Here is a 12,816-nt window from a genome sequence, read left to right on the forward strand (position 1 = left end):
AAGGTGCAGAGAAGCTGAACATGTGCCTTTGTGACGTCCAGGGCCCAGAGCTGGTTGTGGTGTCGAGAGTCACCCCACTGGCCAGCGCTCAGGTGCCACGGCCACAGGCCCCTCCCTGAGTGCGGCTCGCAGCCAGGGCGCCCACAGACACTGAGGTCCTGGCTGCCTGCCCTTCTCCACTTCCCACTGCAAGTGCAGGCTTTGAAGTCAGGTCACCATCTAGTGGTGATTCTTTATCACCAGCTCCATGGGGCCTATGCCATGTATCTGGGAGTGATACTTCTGTTTTATTTGCCAAAAACAACACAATGCCACATATCAGACCACAGGCCCCCCTGAGTGCTCCCCCAGCCTCGACCTTGGCCCTGCTCCTGGGTGCCCCACTGACCGCCTTCCTGCTGCAGACACGGGGTGGTCCTTGGGTGAGGCGCCTGCCCCAGAGCCATGTGACTGCTGGGTCCGGGGCGTCCCTGTCCTCTCAGTCATTGGATTTGATTCTGGGACACCTTGAGTGGGTCAGAAGTCCTCATGGGAAAGTCTGTCCAGGCCTCATGCATGGGACCGACGAACGTTCCCTCCAAGCATGAAGGTCGGCCTGGTTAAACAGCCCCAAGCTAGCATTTCCGTTTGGCCAGCAGGTGGGACATGTGCGTGGTGGCCGGGAGAGAACTGGGCGCTGGCCCTTAACCAGGCCTCCCTGCGGGGCTGGGGGGTCCAAGTGCCAGAGATCACGGAGCACACGTGTTGGGTGCCAGTGTGTCCAGAGCTCCGGGGGATTTCAGAGGCTCCCTGAGTAACTAGAGACTCACCTTGAAAAACTTATAAAATGCCAGCGGCACGACGCAGGCTGCCCCAAGACTTCCTATTTCTGCGGTGATTTCTGTGTGTGGTGTGGGTGCTGAGACCGTGGAGTCCTCCGCCTCTCACCGGCATGGCCGTGACTCCAGCAGTGTGGCGGCTGGTCCTCGCGGTTCAGAAGCTGCTCCGTGAGAAGCGATTGGGCGCATTGCAGCCTCATCTGGGTGGGCGCTCTCGTCCGGCGCTGAGCCTGGCACCTGGTATGAGCGGGCGGTGCACCAACACCTGTGGTCGTAAAAGCTGGCGGTCCTGACACCGCGTTTCAGGAATATCTCCACAGCGCGTGCTCCTGCGACGAGGACCGTGGGAACGGGAGGTCACGCTTTGAGGGAGGAGGCCTTTCGGTTCCCTCCCTGGGGCTGGGGTTTTACGCACTGGCTGTCTGGGTGTCTGATGACGGTCGCTCCCACTGCCCTCTAAGGGGCAGAGTAGGTACGAGGCTCAGGGAACGCCCCCTGGGTCCATCGTGGTCCGTCGTTCCCTGAGATGGGTGTGACAGCATCGTTCCTGAAGTTCAAACACTGCCTTTCTCTAACCTGTGCGCCTGGTCATCAGGAGCTGTCAAAGAGTGAAATATGCCATCCTTAGGTGACGATCAGAACTTGTTTTCCCGTTTTATTCCCAGTGTTTACCTAATGTGCAAAATTGACCAGTAGACACACAATTTTGAGAGCAATGAGGACTGTCCCATGTTGCATGTGTCTCTGGGGTGACACGACCCATGTGGGCCGGGCCATGGCTCTGAGCGGGCAGGGAAATGGGCCATCAGGCCCCCACCTCCCTGCCAGCCGACCCCTCCTCACCTTAGATGGATAGGTGCTAGAAGTCAGACTGCCTGGGAATGGGATGGGAGGCTGCATCTGGAGGCTTTCCCTCGCAGGGTGATAACTGCTGGGTCAATTTTGATGAATTTGTCGTGGGCAGTGTGGCCCCCGACGGATTTCAGTAGGACGCGTACTTTCCTGACAACGCGTGAAGTCGTCTGTGTGCGTGAAGGGGCGGGACAGGAGCAGCCGCGCCCCGGGGCCTGTCTGCTCCCGTCCCTCTCAAGGTGAAGGTCAGGCCCCGATAGTGCAGGCGCTGGACTCAGGTGCAGAAGCGTGGGGGCCCCCAGGAGCGGGCTGCGTGCGGGGTGGAGAGGGGAACAGTGTGAGCTCACGCCCGCCCCGTCCTGTGCTTGCAGGTGTGGCCGATGAGAACGCTCTCCTGGAGGAGTGCCGGCGGAGAGGCCAGAGCGCGCTGCCCTCCCAGCCCGCCAGCACCAGCGGTCACTCACCGAGGGCACACAGGCCGGCCTCCCTGCCCAAACCCGAGCCTCAGCACATGTGTGAAGAGGAGGACGAGCCAGGCAGACATCGGGCCACCACCAGCCCCTGGGACCCCTCCGTGCTCTCTGCAGGTGTGCAAAGGGAAACCGATGCAGAGCTTCCCCGCGGGGACGCCTCCCTTCCTTCCCGAGACCAGAGAGGCCCGAAGTCACTCCTGTGCTGTTGTGTCCTGATCTGAGGGGTGGGGCTGGGCGGGGGCACATGAGAGGCTGCTCAGAGCATGGTGGCGGTGGGAGGGGCCCCTTGCTCTCGGCTCCCCTCCCGTGAGGTCCCCCCAATTAAAACGGGGTGCCAGTCTTCCATGACGGTATGAAGTGTGTTGTCTCGGGCAGAGGATGACGGGCTGCTTTTACTGTAAATGTTCCATTTTGTCACTTTGCACTTAATGCTTGAGCTCCTGCAGCTTGGATGGGATACACGCTCCGAGCCGCTCACGGAACCCGTGGGCACCTTGCGGTCTCGGTGATGGAGTGTTTTGCGTTTGCTTCCTAGCCCCAGTGCCTTCACGTGTGCATGGTTAAAAATAGAAGAGAGCACCCCGCCTGGACAGCTTGTTGCTGCCTTCCTCCCGGGTGGAGCTGGCAGCGTCTCCTGCCGCTGGGCGCGCGGGCTGTTCACGACCCCCTTTCTCTAGAGCCCTGGCTCTGCCTTCCTCCAGCTTCTTGGCTTGTAGTTTCTCATAGAGCCCAGATGGGTCTTTGAAGTGAATTCCCCATAGAAAGTTCTGGGTTGTTTCTGAGAGTATGGCTGTGCTGTAGCTTTGACCTGTGTTCTGAAGTCCGGTCGGTGTCAGATGAGTTTGAATTATTCATGAGTTTGATGCAATTGTGCCCGTCTCGGTTGTCGCCACGGGGAGCAGCCACGGTGACCGCAGCGTGCTACGAGGTACAGGAAGACATCATCCTCGGTCCCCTGCGTCAGGGTGACGTCAAGGTGTGTGCGAGGCTCGTCCTGGGGGTCTCAGCAGAGCACGCCATCGCAGCCGGGCATTAGAAGGATGAGGTCTGTCGGGCACTTGGTCCCTCACAGCTCCTTCTGGCCCTCCTCAGATAAAGCCGGGGGTGTTTGTAGGGTTTTGCGGAGGACAGAAGGAATGTGCCACCCACTTGGCCGTGGGTGTCCTGGGGCTTCGAACCACAGCAGAGAGTGTACACGGGGTTGTGTAGACGTGGCCGCCAGCTGGGGCCTGGAGTGGTGCTAACACAAACAGATGGACCGTTGGGAGACATTAGCCTTTTCCTGTGTAATTGAATGAAAAAGGGGGGGAATTGGAAGGGCCGTTTCAATTGCATTGGCAATTGAATTCTGCAACTCATTCTGCCTTGAATGGACATGTGGACATTTTCCCGGGATTGATAGCTCCTGACACCGACTGGTCGTTGGGCAGGGGGCAGTGTGGTAGTCAGGGGTCGTGGCAGGGGGCAGGGTTGTAGACTGTGTGCTTGAACAAATCACCGTTTGAACGTCTGTCTGGTTGGAAGGACACCGTAAACCTATGTACTGGTTGGAATATCCTAGTTCCCGAGAGTAAGGGGTGCAGAGATGGGCTTCCCTGGTGGAGTTGTTCTCGTCAGACGGCCAGGCTCCCGGGCCGGGACATGGGACTGTCAGCAGCAGAGCGGGCCCAAAGGGCATATCCTGAGTTTGGAACCAGACCCGTGCTTCCCAGGCGAAGCTGCTGCTTTGCTCTAGATCCCCAGAGACTACACCTGCTGAGTGCAGAGTAAGTTAGCCGTGCTGCAGAATCGGATTAGTGGGATTTTTCATTCTTCTCCCTGAAACCTCATGGTTTGGTCAGTTTTGCACCATCAGGTCCCCTCCAGTCACTGTTTTTGACCCCAGCACAAGTCTTAGAAGAGGCAGGGGATGGACTTCCATTGTGTGCAGCCCCCTTTCCTGGGCTGTGGAGAGACTTGGAGGCTTGCCGTGTATTCCTGGAGCGAAGCCTCTCCCTGCTGGGGTCGGGATGGCTGGAGCACCTTCCAGGGGGGTTTCTGATGCTGTCAAGTCACAGGGAGTAATGGAGTCTTGAAAAGAGTGTCAGAGTTAAGTCACCAGAAATTAAAGGCATGGGGCGCCTGGGTGGCACAGCGGTTAAGCATCTGCCTTCGGCTCAGGGCGTGATCCCGGCGTTATGGGATCGAGCCCCACGTCAGGCTCCTCCGCTATGAGCCTGCTTCTTCCTCTCCCACTCCCCCTGCTTGTGTTCCCTCTCTCGCTGGCTGTCTCTATCTCTGTCGAATAAATAAATAAAATCTTAAAAAAAAAAAAAAGAAATTAAAGGCATGAATTCCATATAGATGTGTAGTGAGCTCATGCCAGACACTTTGGTTGACCTTCGAAGCACCCTGAAAGGAAGAGTCAGCAGACTAAGTGAGAGACGAACTGTGGCACAAAATGGCAAAGTTGGACACAAAGCTGGTGAATGCCGTCCAGGTAGTAAGACCGTCACCTCTCAGGCTCTCCTTTCTGCCGGCAGGATGCTTCGCTTCCCTGCACAGACCATTTGCAGCTCTTGGTCCAATGGTGCAGATCTGGGTGCCAGCCAGTAACAAAGGAGGGCTGGGCCTCCTCTCCGGGCAGACTTGCCGGGAGCTCGGCAAGAGCCCTCATCTCGGGACACCTGGATGCCGCCGGGACAGCATGTGTGTGCCACGCGGTGGCTCGGTGCGTGTTTCCGAGCCCCGGGTGATCCCTCTTAAGCACAAGCACACAGTAGGGAGCTTGGTTCCCCGGGCGCCTCCAAGCCGGAGCAGCCGCTAGACGGAGGGGCCGCTGGGAGGCTGCCAGTGGCCGTGCGGTGGGGAGGCGGCTCGGCAGCTCCGGGCAGTGATTATTCTGGGCTGAAGGCCCCTCTCCCCTGAGCTGTGCTCCTCAGGACACAATTCGTTGCTTCTGGGTGGGCTTCCCATGCGGCCAGCACAGCTGAGAGACCTCAGGATCTGGGGGCAGCGCAGGGAACGGCGGTGTCCGTGCTCGGGAGGCAGGAATGGCCACAGCCGTGCAGACGTTGGTGGCAGATGGCGTGGTCTTGACGGGCTGGCGGGGCCGTTTTGTGCACGTTCTGCGTTCCCGGCCTCCTGTCCTGCCCGCCCTGCTGAGCTTTAGGGGACAGAGACACGTCGGGGTTGCGCACGGCACGTCACCTGGAGATGGTCAGCGTCCAGGGCTGAGAAAGGGATCGTGCTTTTCCCGGTGGATCCCGCACAGACCGTGGTTGCGTCAGAAACATGGAGCTGCTCAGAGGGAAAAGTAAAGTTACTCAACCTAAAACTCCACGAATGAGAGAATAGAATCCATCCTGTAACTTTGTCTTATTTCCGTGCGTGGGGTTTGAAGGTGGCGCGCGAGCCGGGCCTGCTGTGGAGCGCTTGGCCTTGCAGAGCGTGGCGTGGCGCCCGTGGCTCGGCTGCCTGGAGCCCCACGCTGGTGGCCGCTTTGGGCAGCTTTGGAAGTCAGTCTTTTTAATGATACTAATTTATGTACCTAACACGCTTCTCTGCCGAGAACGCTCACTGGGGCTTTACGACGTGTCTTTCCGTGAGGGATCCTTGGCGCTAGCAGTCTGGCCCGTCCACAGCCCGCCTGATGGTCCTGGTGAGGGGTGTCCGTGAACGCAGCGGCCGTGCAGGAACTTTGGGTGGTGGGAAGGCCCCTTTCTCTTGTGTGCTTTGTCCCGGAACCCAGGTGCTGTACGAAACTCCCAGTGATTCTGTTTCACAGTGGGCCCTGTGTGTCCACTGCCTCGCGGAGCCCGGCCGCACCCGCCTCACCTGTACGACCTGGGCATCCGCGGCTAAGTCCCAGGGCTCTTTGGAGTCCTGGCCCCGCCCTGCCATCCCTGCAGTTTTAGATCCTTATTATCCAAAGGGTGTCCCTGTCCCCAGAACCACACTACCGCTTTGTCCTGGGGGGAGGGCAGTGCGCGTGGTGAAAGCTTGTTTTGCCGCCGCCTGGCTGGGTGGGGAGCAGGTGGATTTGGGTTTGTTTGGACGCCCCTCGAGGTTTGTGCCACAGGTGTGGCTTGGGGTGGGGTGGGGGGGCCTGGGAGTGGGGCCCCGTGCTTTCAGACGGGCGTCTGCGGCTGGTCCCTGCAGGGCCTCTGCCCTGGGCCCTCTCCCAGCACCAGGCCCTTGGTTCCCTCGCTGTTGGCGCTCCCACAGACGGAGTTGGCTGTCAGGGTAAATTAAGCTTCCTTTTCTTGGTCAGCTCTGGGAATTGGCCTCCGTGGTGGCAGGAGAGCCCCGGGCTCCTCGGCTCTGCTGGCCGTTGGCAGCTGTCTTCGAAGGAACAACCGGAAGGGGTGGTTGGCCGGATCTGTGGCCTCGGGGTGGGCGATGTCCCCCATGTGCCCCAGATGCATGGGACGGGCACCTGCTGGCTGGGACGTGTCAGCTGGGTCACAGGTGGACCAGCTCCACACCCCCAGAATCTTGTCATTTGTGCTGAAATGCCTTTAGTTTGTCCCGAGTTATTTTTCTGTTGTCATCTTAAAACACTGTGGCAGAAGTGTCATGTTAATAAGGACTTTGAGGCGGCGACACCCCACCCCTGCGCTGCGACAGCAGGTGCTCTCTGGGGGAGGGGCTGCAGCAGCGGTGGCCGCAGGGAGCCCAGCTCTGCCCGGCTTGTGCCCTGGGGCTTCAGGGTCCCTTCTGGGCCATGACTGGAGTGGGGCCCAGGGCGGTCAGGCCTCCATGCTCTGGTGGAGGTGGCAGAGGGTCAGGGGCCACAGCAGCCGGCCCCATGGCCCCCGTGTACCCCTGGGGCCTCTTGCTCCCTCGGCCTCGGTCGACAGCTCGGTAGAGCGTGCCTGGGCGGCGCAGGGAGCATAGAGGGGGGATGGGACTTCTCTGACCTTGCTCTGACCGGCGTCCCGAGCCCCAGGGATAGGAAAGATCTGTCCCTCGGTGGTAGGTTAGCGGGTTTTTCTTTTTCTTCTTGGGTTATCTTATCTTGGGGGAGAGGAGGCCATCCTCCCCTCTAAGAAATGATGCCCACAGTGAGTCTGAAGCCAGGGCCCCACAGTTGGGTGAGCCTCTGACAATCACACTTGAGGCCTCTGAACCCCACTCCCCGTGTGTCCCTTCAAAGCCGCTGGCCGCTGTCTGCACCACTCACGGCCAGCCCGGGAGCCCATGATGGGAACGATTCCCTGTGGAGGTTTCTCCACAGAAGACCCACCTGGGACCAAATGGGGCCATCTTGGTGTCACCTCTTTGTACCTCCCGTGTGTAACCACGTCCAGTAATGGACCCACTGACGAGTCCCCAGACTAGCTCTCGTTCCCTCTTTGATGCCTCAGAGGCTGCTATCCCTCCCTTGCCCCCTCGAACTTGGCTGTTTGGGCCCATTCCCTAGATTTGCCTCCGGGCGCGGCTGTGGGTGAGCCCTCTGCCTTCCCTCCCCCTTGCCCTGCCGAGTGTGTTAGCCCTCCATCTTCTCCCTCCCAGCTTTCCTACACACACGGCCCTGGGTGACTTAGCGTCTGGCAGGTGTAATAGCCCCCAGGTGAGACATGCAGGTTGCGTGGAACCTCGGGTGCATGGGCTGCAGGGAAGGTGGTGAAGGACCGGGGCGTGGAGGGCCTCTTGCGTCACTTGCGTGAGGCCTGGTGTTACTGAGGTGCGGCGTGCGGGCTCCTTCAGTGCTGTCACGGGGTGAGCAGCCCGTCCTCGTAGGCGTCCCCTGGCAGCAGGTGGTGAGGCCATGAGCCAAGCCCGGGGCAGGTGTCCGGGGCTCCTTGTGCGTTGGCTGTCGGCCCCCATGTAACTGACGGTACCGCGTGCCTGGGATTGTGGTTCTGCAGAAGGACAAGCGTCGTGGCCCCCTGGCGTGTGCTGACAGCCACGTCTGAGTCCCACCCCAGGGGGAGGGTGCTCACAAAGGGGCCGTGTCCTTTCAGATCCCGATGCGCTCACATGGTCTTGGGCAGGTTCGGGGGCCCGAGTGTGTCCAGGCCCAGCCCCACAGTGACCGGGCTGGTTCCGCCCCTCGTCCTGTGCAGTCGGGCGCTGTTGCGTGCTTACCTGAGACCCGCGTCCCGCCCGCCTGCCGGCTCGTCTGTGCCGTGCCTCCACCGCACCGTGTGGACCGGTTGTTTCTGCAGAGCCGAAGCCGGGCTCTTCCGAGGGTGAGGCGGTGTGCGTTCACCTGTCTCTCCTTCGCCTTCGGCCAAGCACACGTTAAGCCCATGGCAAAGGGACAATGAAAGGTTCTCATCCTTAGATGAGGAATGGGAATGAGCCTCCCAGAGCCCGTGGAAACGAGCCCACCCCTCGGCAGGGCTCGCCCCTGCGGCCGGGACTCTGGTCTGGCCGGGGCTGCCGGGAGCCCGTCCCCGGGGCGGAGTCAGCCCTGCCCGGGGGGTTGCGGGGGGGGGCCCCCCGCAGGGTCTCTCGGAGGCGTGGGGGGGGCTGTGGAGGGTGAGCGGCGGGGAGCGCGGGCTGAGGCTCGGCCCCTGCAGGCCGTGGCGCCCGTGGAACCGTGTGGGAGGCCTAGTGTGCCTGTGACGACCCAGCTGGCCGTCTCGTTGAGCCTCAGGCGCGGCCTGGAGAGAAGCCGAGACGCCTGACTTTCCTGTCTTGTCTTGTCTTTCGTTTTGTTTTTCCCAGCGCGGGGGGAGTATTTGGAGACATGCTTGCCTTAGCGGGGAAGCAGCCGCTGTTCTGCGCAGTGTCTCACGAGCCGTGTTTCCTTAGGGCTCAAAGAAGGCGGCAAGAGGAAGAAGCAGAAACGGAGGGAGGAGTCCAAGAAGAAGAAGTCGGCCAAGGGCGACCACTAGACGGACCCGCCGCCCCGGCTGGCTCCGCGCTAGTGCGCCCGTGCTAGGTAGCGCCGCCCGCTTCGCCACTGTCCCAGGACCACGCCTGCTCAGCACGGGACGCGGATGACGCCTCAGGCAGCGTAGGGACGGCAGGAGACGGGAGTGACGGTCGTGGGTGGCGGTGGCACAGGCGCGGAGCCTGCCGGGACGGTCCTCGCTTCTCCCAGCACTAAATGCGGTAGCGTCTCCTCTGGAGTGGTTCGGGGCCCAGCGCCTTCTTTCCAGCCCTTCAACCCCGACACCGACTCCTGAGATACTTAGAGCTTTAGAGGTGTGACAGGTGCAGGCAGGTAACGAGTGTGTGTTCGCGGAATGACTTTCCTTCCTCATGGCCGTAGATTTCTGGGAGCTGACATGTAGTTGAGGGCAGGGTGACCGAGTGCTGTTGTGCATCGGGTCACAGCCGCCAGGGTGGTCGTCCTTCAGGCTGGGGGGGGCTAGACTGGCTCTGCAGACTGGCCACGTCCATGGGGGCTCCGGGGGTGAGTCACTTTAGATATAAAGTCATTCCTTATACTTACCGTAGTTTTAATCTCTAGCCTGAACTGGACTGCAAATATTGTTTCATTTTTGCAAAATCCCATCTTTCTTTGCTTGGACCCTTTAGTTCTTCTTAGCACATACACAGGATCCTACAGAATTTTGTTGGGTCGGTGCCATCTCTGACTCTAAGTTTGGGTCATGCTGGGGAGGAAGAGATGAGGTATTCATGCGCGCACGCACACACACACACAGATAGGAACAAGGAGGCCGAACGAAGTGTCTCAGTTTGTAAACATTGACTCCTTTGCAAACATCATGTTTTTTCCTGGCAAGATTCTGCGCGGTTTCCTGTGCTTACGCCTCTGCACGCCAGCTGCTCCTTCACCCTCTGTTTTACTGACTCGATCCTGCGCTGCCTTCACCTTCCCCGCACGCGCCCTGCCTGGGCCGGGCCCCCTCAACATGAGGGCATGCTCATGTCGCTTGGCAGTGAGGGCCCTGGGCGGGGCTTGGATGGGGTCGAAGGGCGCCAGTGGCTTGCATCTGTGGCCGTGTCATGGGCATGAGAGCCAAAAATGAGGCAGCCTTTGTGATTTTGAGACGACTTATGTGGAAGCTGGCTTTGTTTGGCTTTGCGGGGAGGTGGTGTGGACTGGGGTTGACTGCTCACTGTGGGAAATGCACCCATGAAGGCGTCATGTATTTTCAGCGCTACCTACGTAAATAAAATGTAAACGCAGCGTGCTCTGCTCACGTGACATCATTATTGATATTTGCACGTCACCCTGCTGTCAGTAATTAAGAGTAAAGACTGTTCCTGTCTGTCATTTCAGTTATGAGGCCCAGCGCTCTTTGGGGCAGGAGGCTGGATTCGGAAGGACGAGACGATGAGTGAGGTGTCGTGTGAGGGACAACACTCCCACTGAGCTGACCTCGCGTGAGCCCGGCGGCCTGGCTGGCCGGGAGGGGCACAGCGGAGGACATGGGGAACACGCACTGTTCTGCCTGTCCAGGCCATGGGTGCAGCATGACAAGGGCCACGCTCTGTGGGCTGGTGTCTTCCAGCCACGCCTGGAGCCAGCTTCCGTCCGGCTCCAGGGCCCCTGGTCCTCACGTGGCCCTGCGGACAGGCAGCCCATGTCCACACCCACAGTCTGCTCCCCCTCGCGCTTCCCTCAGTGAATGGATGCCCCACGGGCCCGGGGAGCAGTGTAGGCGCCTGCTCCCCAGGTTGGGGGGTAGGACCTGCGTCTCCTCGCCACTTTGCGCTCAGGCCCGGCCCCGGCTACGGATGGTGCACCGAGGTCCCTCGGCTTGTGCGAAGGAGCGTGGGAGCTCACACCCCTGCTCCTGGGGCGTCTGCCCCGCTGCCTCAGAACGTGGGGTGCTGTGCCGCGGCTGGGTCTCAGCAGGTGGCTGTCGAAGGGCCTGGTGACCCCTGGAGGGGCCTCTTGGGTGCTGGGCACGCATCAGGGGTGGTGGAGGGCAGCATCCTCACCCTGAGGGGGCCCATCTGAGGACAGAGCTTGTGGGACTGGGTTGGGAGGTGTCCTCCTGTGGGGAACCGCCCCACACACCCCAGGGCCATCTGCCCCCCGCCCCCCCCAGCCCCAGTGTTTGGAGGATTAAGGGCCGCAGATCTCACTTTGAACAAGTACTTCCACACATTTATTTTGAAATCCTTACACATTCACGGGAAATTGTACAGACAGCACCCAGGGGTCCTGTGTGGCTGCACCCATCCCCGGCGCGGTAGGGTAGCAGCAGAACCAGGAACGTGACACGGTACCATCTAGGAAAGGGGGTTCCTGACTTTAATAAGCCCACCCCCAGGGCTCCTGACTTGGCCTCTTCCCGCCGAGCACAGTGGAGGCTCAGGCACAGAACCTGTCTGCTCACTGTTTCGAGGGCCGCCTGCCCCCCGCGCCCCTTGCCTGGCTCCCATGGTGCCAGGGTGACCATGAGGCTGGGCTCAGATGGTCCTCCAAGGAGCCGCCGATGCTGGGCTCCCAGCAGGGCAGCAGGACGAGCCGTCCGGGCCCTGCGGCAACGCTGCGCTCAGGGCCCCTTCCCAGGCCTCTGTGGTTTGGATCTGCTCGCTCCGCGTCCGTCCGGCTCCTACAGACCTGCTCGCTGACCGGCACAGAAGGTCACCCCAGCTGTCCTACTCACTCTTGCCTGCAGCTCGGGTGCCGGCTAGGGCCCTCCATGTTCCCGTCCTCGTCCCATCCACGTGTGTCGTGGTCCACATGGTTCTCAGCTGAATGTTGGGGGCTGGGGCGGCCAGGAGCCTCCTCCCAGTGCTGTGCCCGCCGAAGACGCCCCGGGGGGAAGGCGCTCAGAGCCTCGGCGTGGCATGGGCGCTAAGGCTGATGCCTTCGTCTCCTTGTCATGGGTCCAGGCTTCGCCACGGCCCGACGCGGGATGTGCCCTTAGCGGAGGGCCGTCTGGCTCGTCACTGCCTCTGACCTACGGCGTCTCCGAGGGATCCTCACGCCATCGATGTTCATCCGCAAACGGCTCCAGCTTCGTGTCCCAGTCAAGGAGTCATCCTGCAACCACGTCTGCCCCAGGCCTGCCTGGGACTGTGCCAGGGCCACCGAGGCAGCAGCGGGTCCCCCTCCCGGACGCCGGACAGTGGCCGTGTCAGGAGGGACGAGCTGTGTTCCTGGAGACACCCATGCTGCCTTCGTCTGCTCAGGCTCTAGACCCGGCCCCCGACGCCTGGCCCCCACCTCGCCTGCGCTCACCCTGGCTGCCGGACGGGCTAGCCATGGCCTGTCAGCAGCCAGCGCATCAGCCTTCATTCTTTGCCTTCTGTCTCTGGGGTTTTATAGGTTTCGCTTGATCAACAGCATTCGTTCCTAGTGAACAAACGGAATTCAGTTTTTATGGCATGAAAATTATTGTTTCTCTGACCGACTAGCCATTACACGGNTTTGTCTCTGGGGTTTTATAGGTTTCGCTTGATCAACAGCATTCGTTCTTAGTGAACAAACGGAATTCAGTTTTTATGGCATGAAAATTATTGTTTCTCTGACCGACTAGCCATTACACGGTGACACAGGGTGGCCCCGGATGACACAAGACAATGAATCTTCCCTGTTCCTGAGAGTGAGTTTGATGGGTGGGGTAGCAGTCAGCCGTCTGGGTCTAGAGGGATGCGGCTGGCCTTACAGAGATCCTGAGCTTTTTCCTGGCCAACAGCCTGGTTTGGGGACGTCTCTTCTCAGCCTGATGGAGCCCAGATGGGAGTGGAGGGGGGCCCTCCAGCCCCCTGCCTGCCCCTGGAAGTGCCACCTCCCCATGTCCCTATTCTTG

General features: G+C 60.5%; 1 protein-coding gene across 4 annotated transcripts in view; it reads left to right on the forward strand.

The window, feature by feature from the left end:
* Positions 1 to 12,421, forward strand: part of DNAJB6 (DnaJ heat shock protein family (Hsp40) member B6) — a 78,148-nt gene extending 65,727 nt beyond the window's left edge. For 3 of the 4 annotated variants that reach the window (XM_034640142.1, XM_034640116.1, XM_034640121.1), the window contains 2 exons: positions 2,042 to 2,257; positions 8,888 to 10,235. In XM_034640142.1, coding sequence (XP_034496033.1) covers positions 2,042 to 2,257; positions 8,888 to 8,970 — 299 coding nt within the window. In that variant the 3' untranslated portion in view covers positions 8,971 to 10,235. Of the gene's footprint in view, positions 1 to 2,041; positions 2,258 to 8,887; positions 10,236 to 10,328 lie in introns of those variants that run through there. The other variant, XM_034640125.1, reaches the window with a different exon arrangement.
* The last annotated feature ends 395 nt before the right edge of the window (positions 12,422 to 12,816 follow it).

The sequence above is a fragment of the Ailuropoda melanoleuca genome, chromosome 1 (assembly GCF_002007445.2).
Source record: "Ailuropoda melanoleuca isolate Jingjing chromosome 1, ASM200744v2, whole genome shotgun sequence".
Classification (NCBI taxonomy): domain Eukaryota; kingdom Metazoa; phylum Chordata; class Mammalia; order Carnivora; family Ursidae; genus Ailuropoda; species Ailuropoda melanoleuca.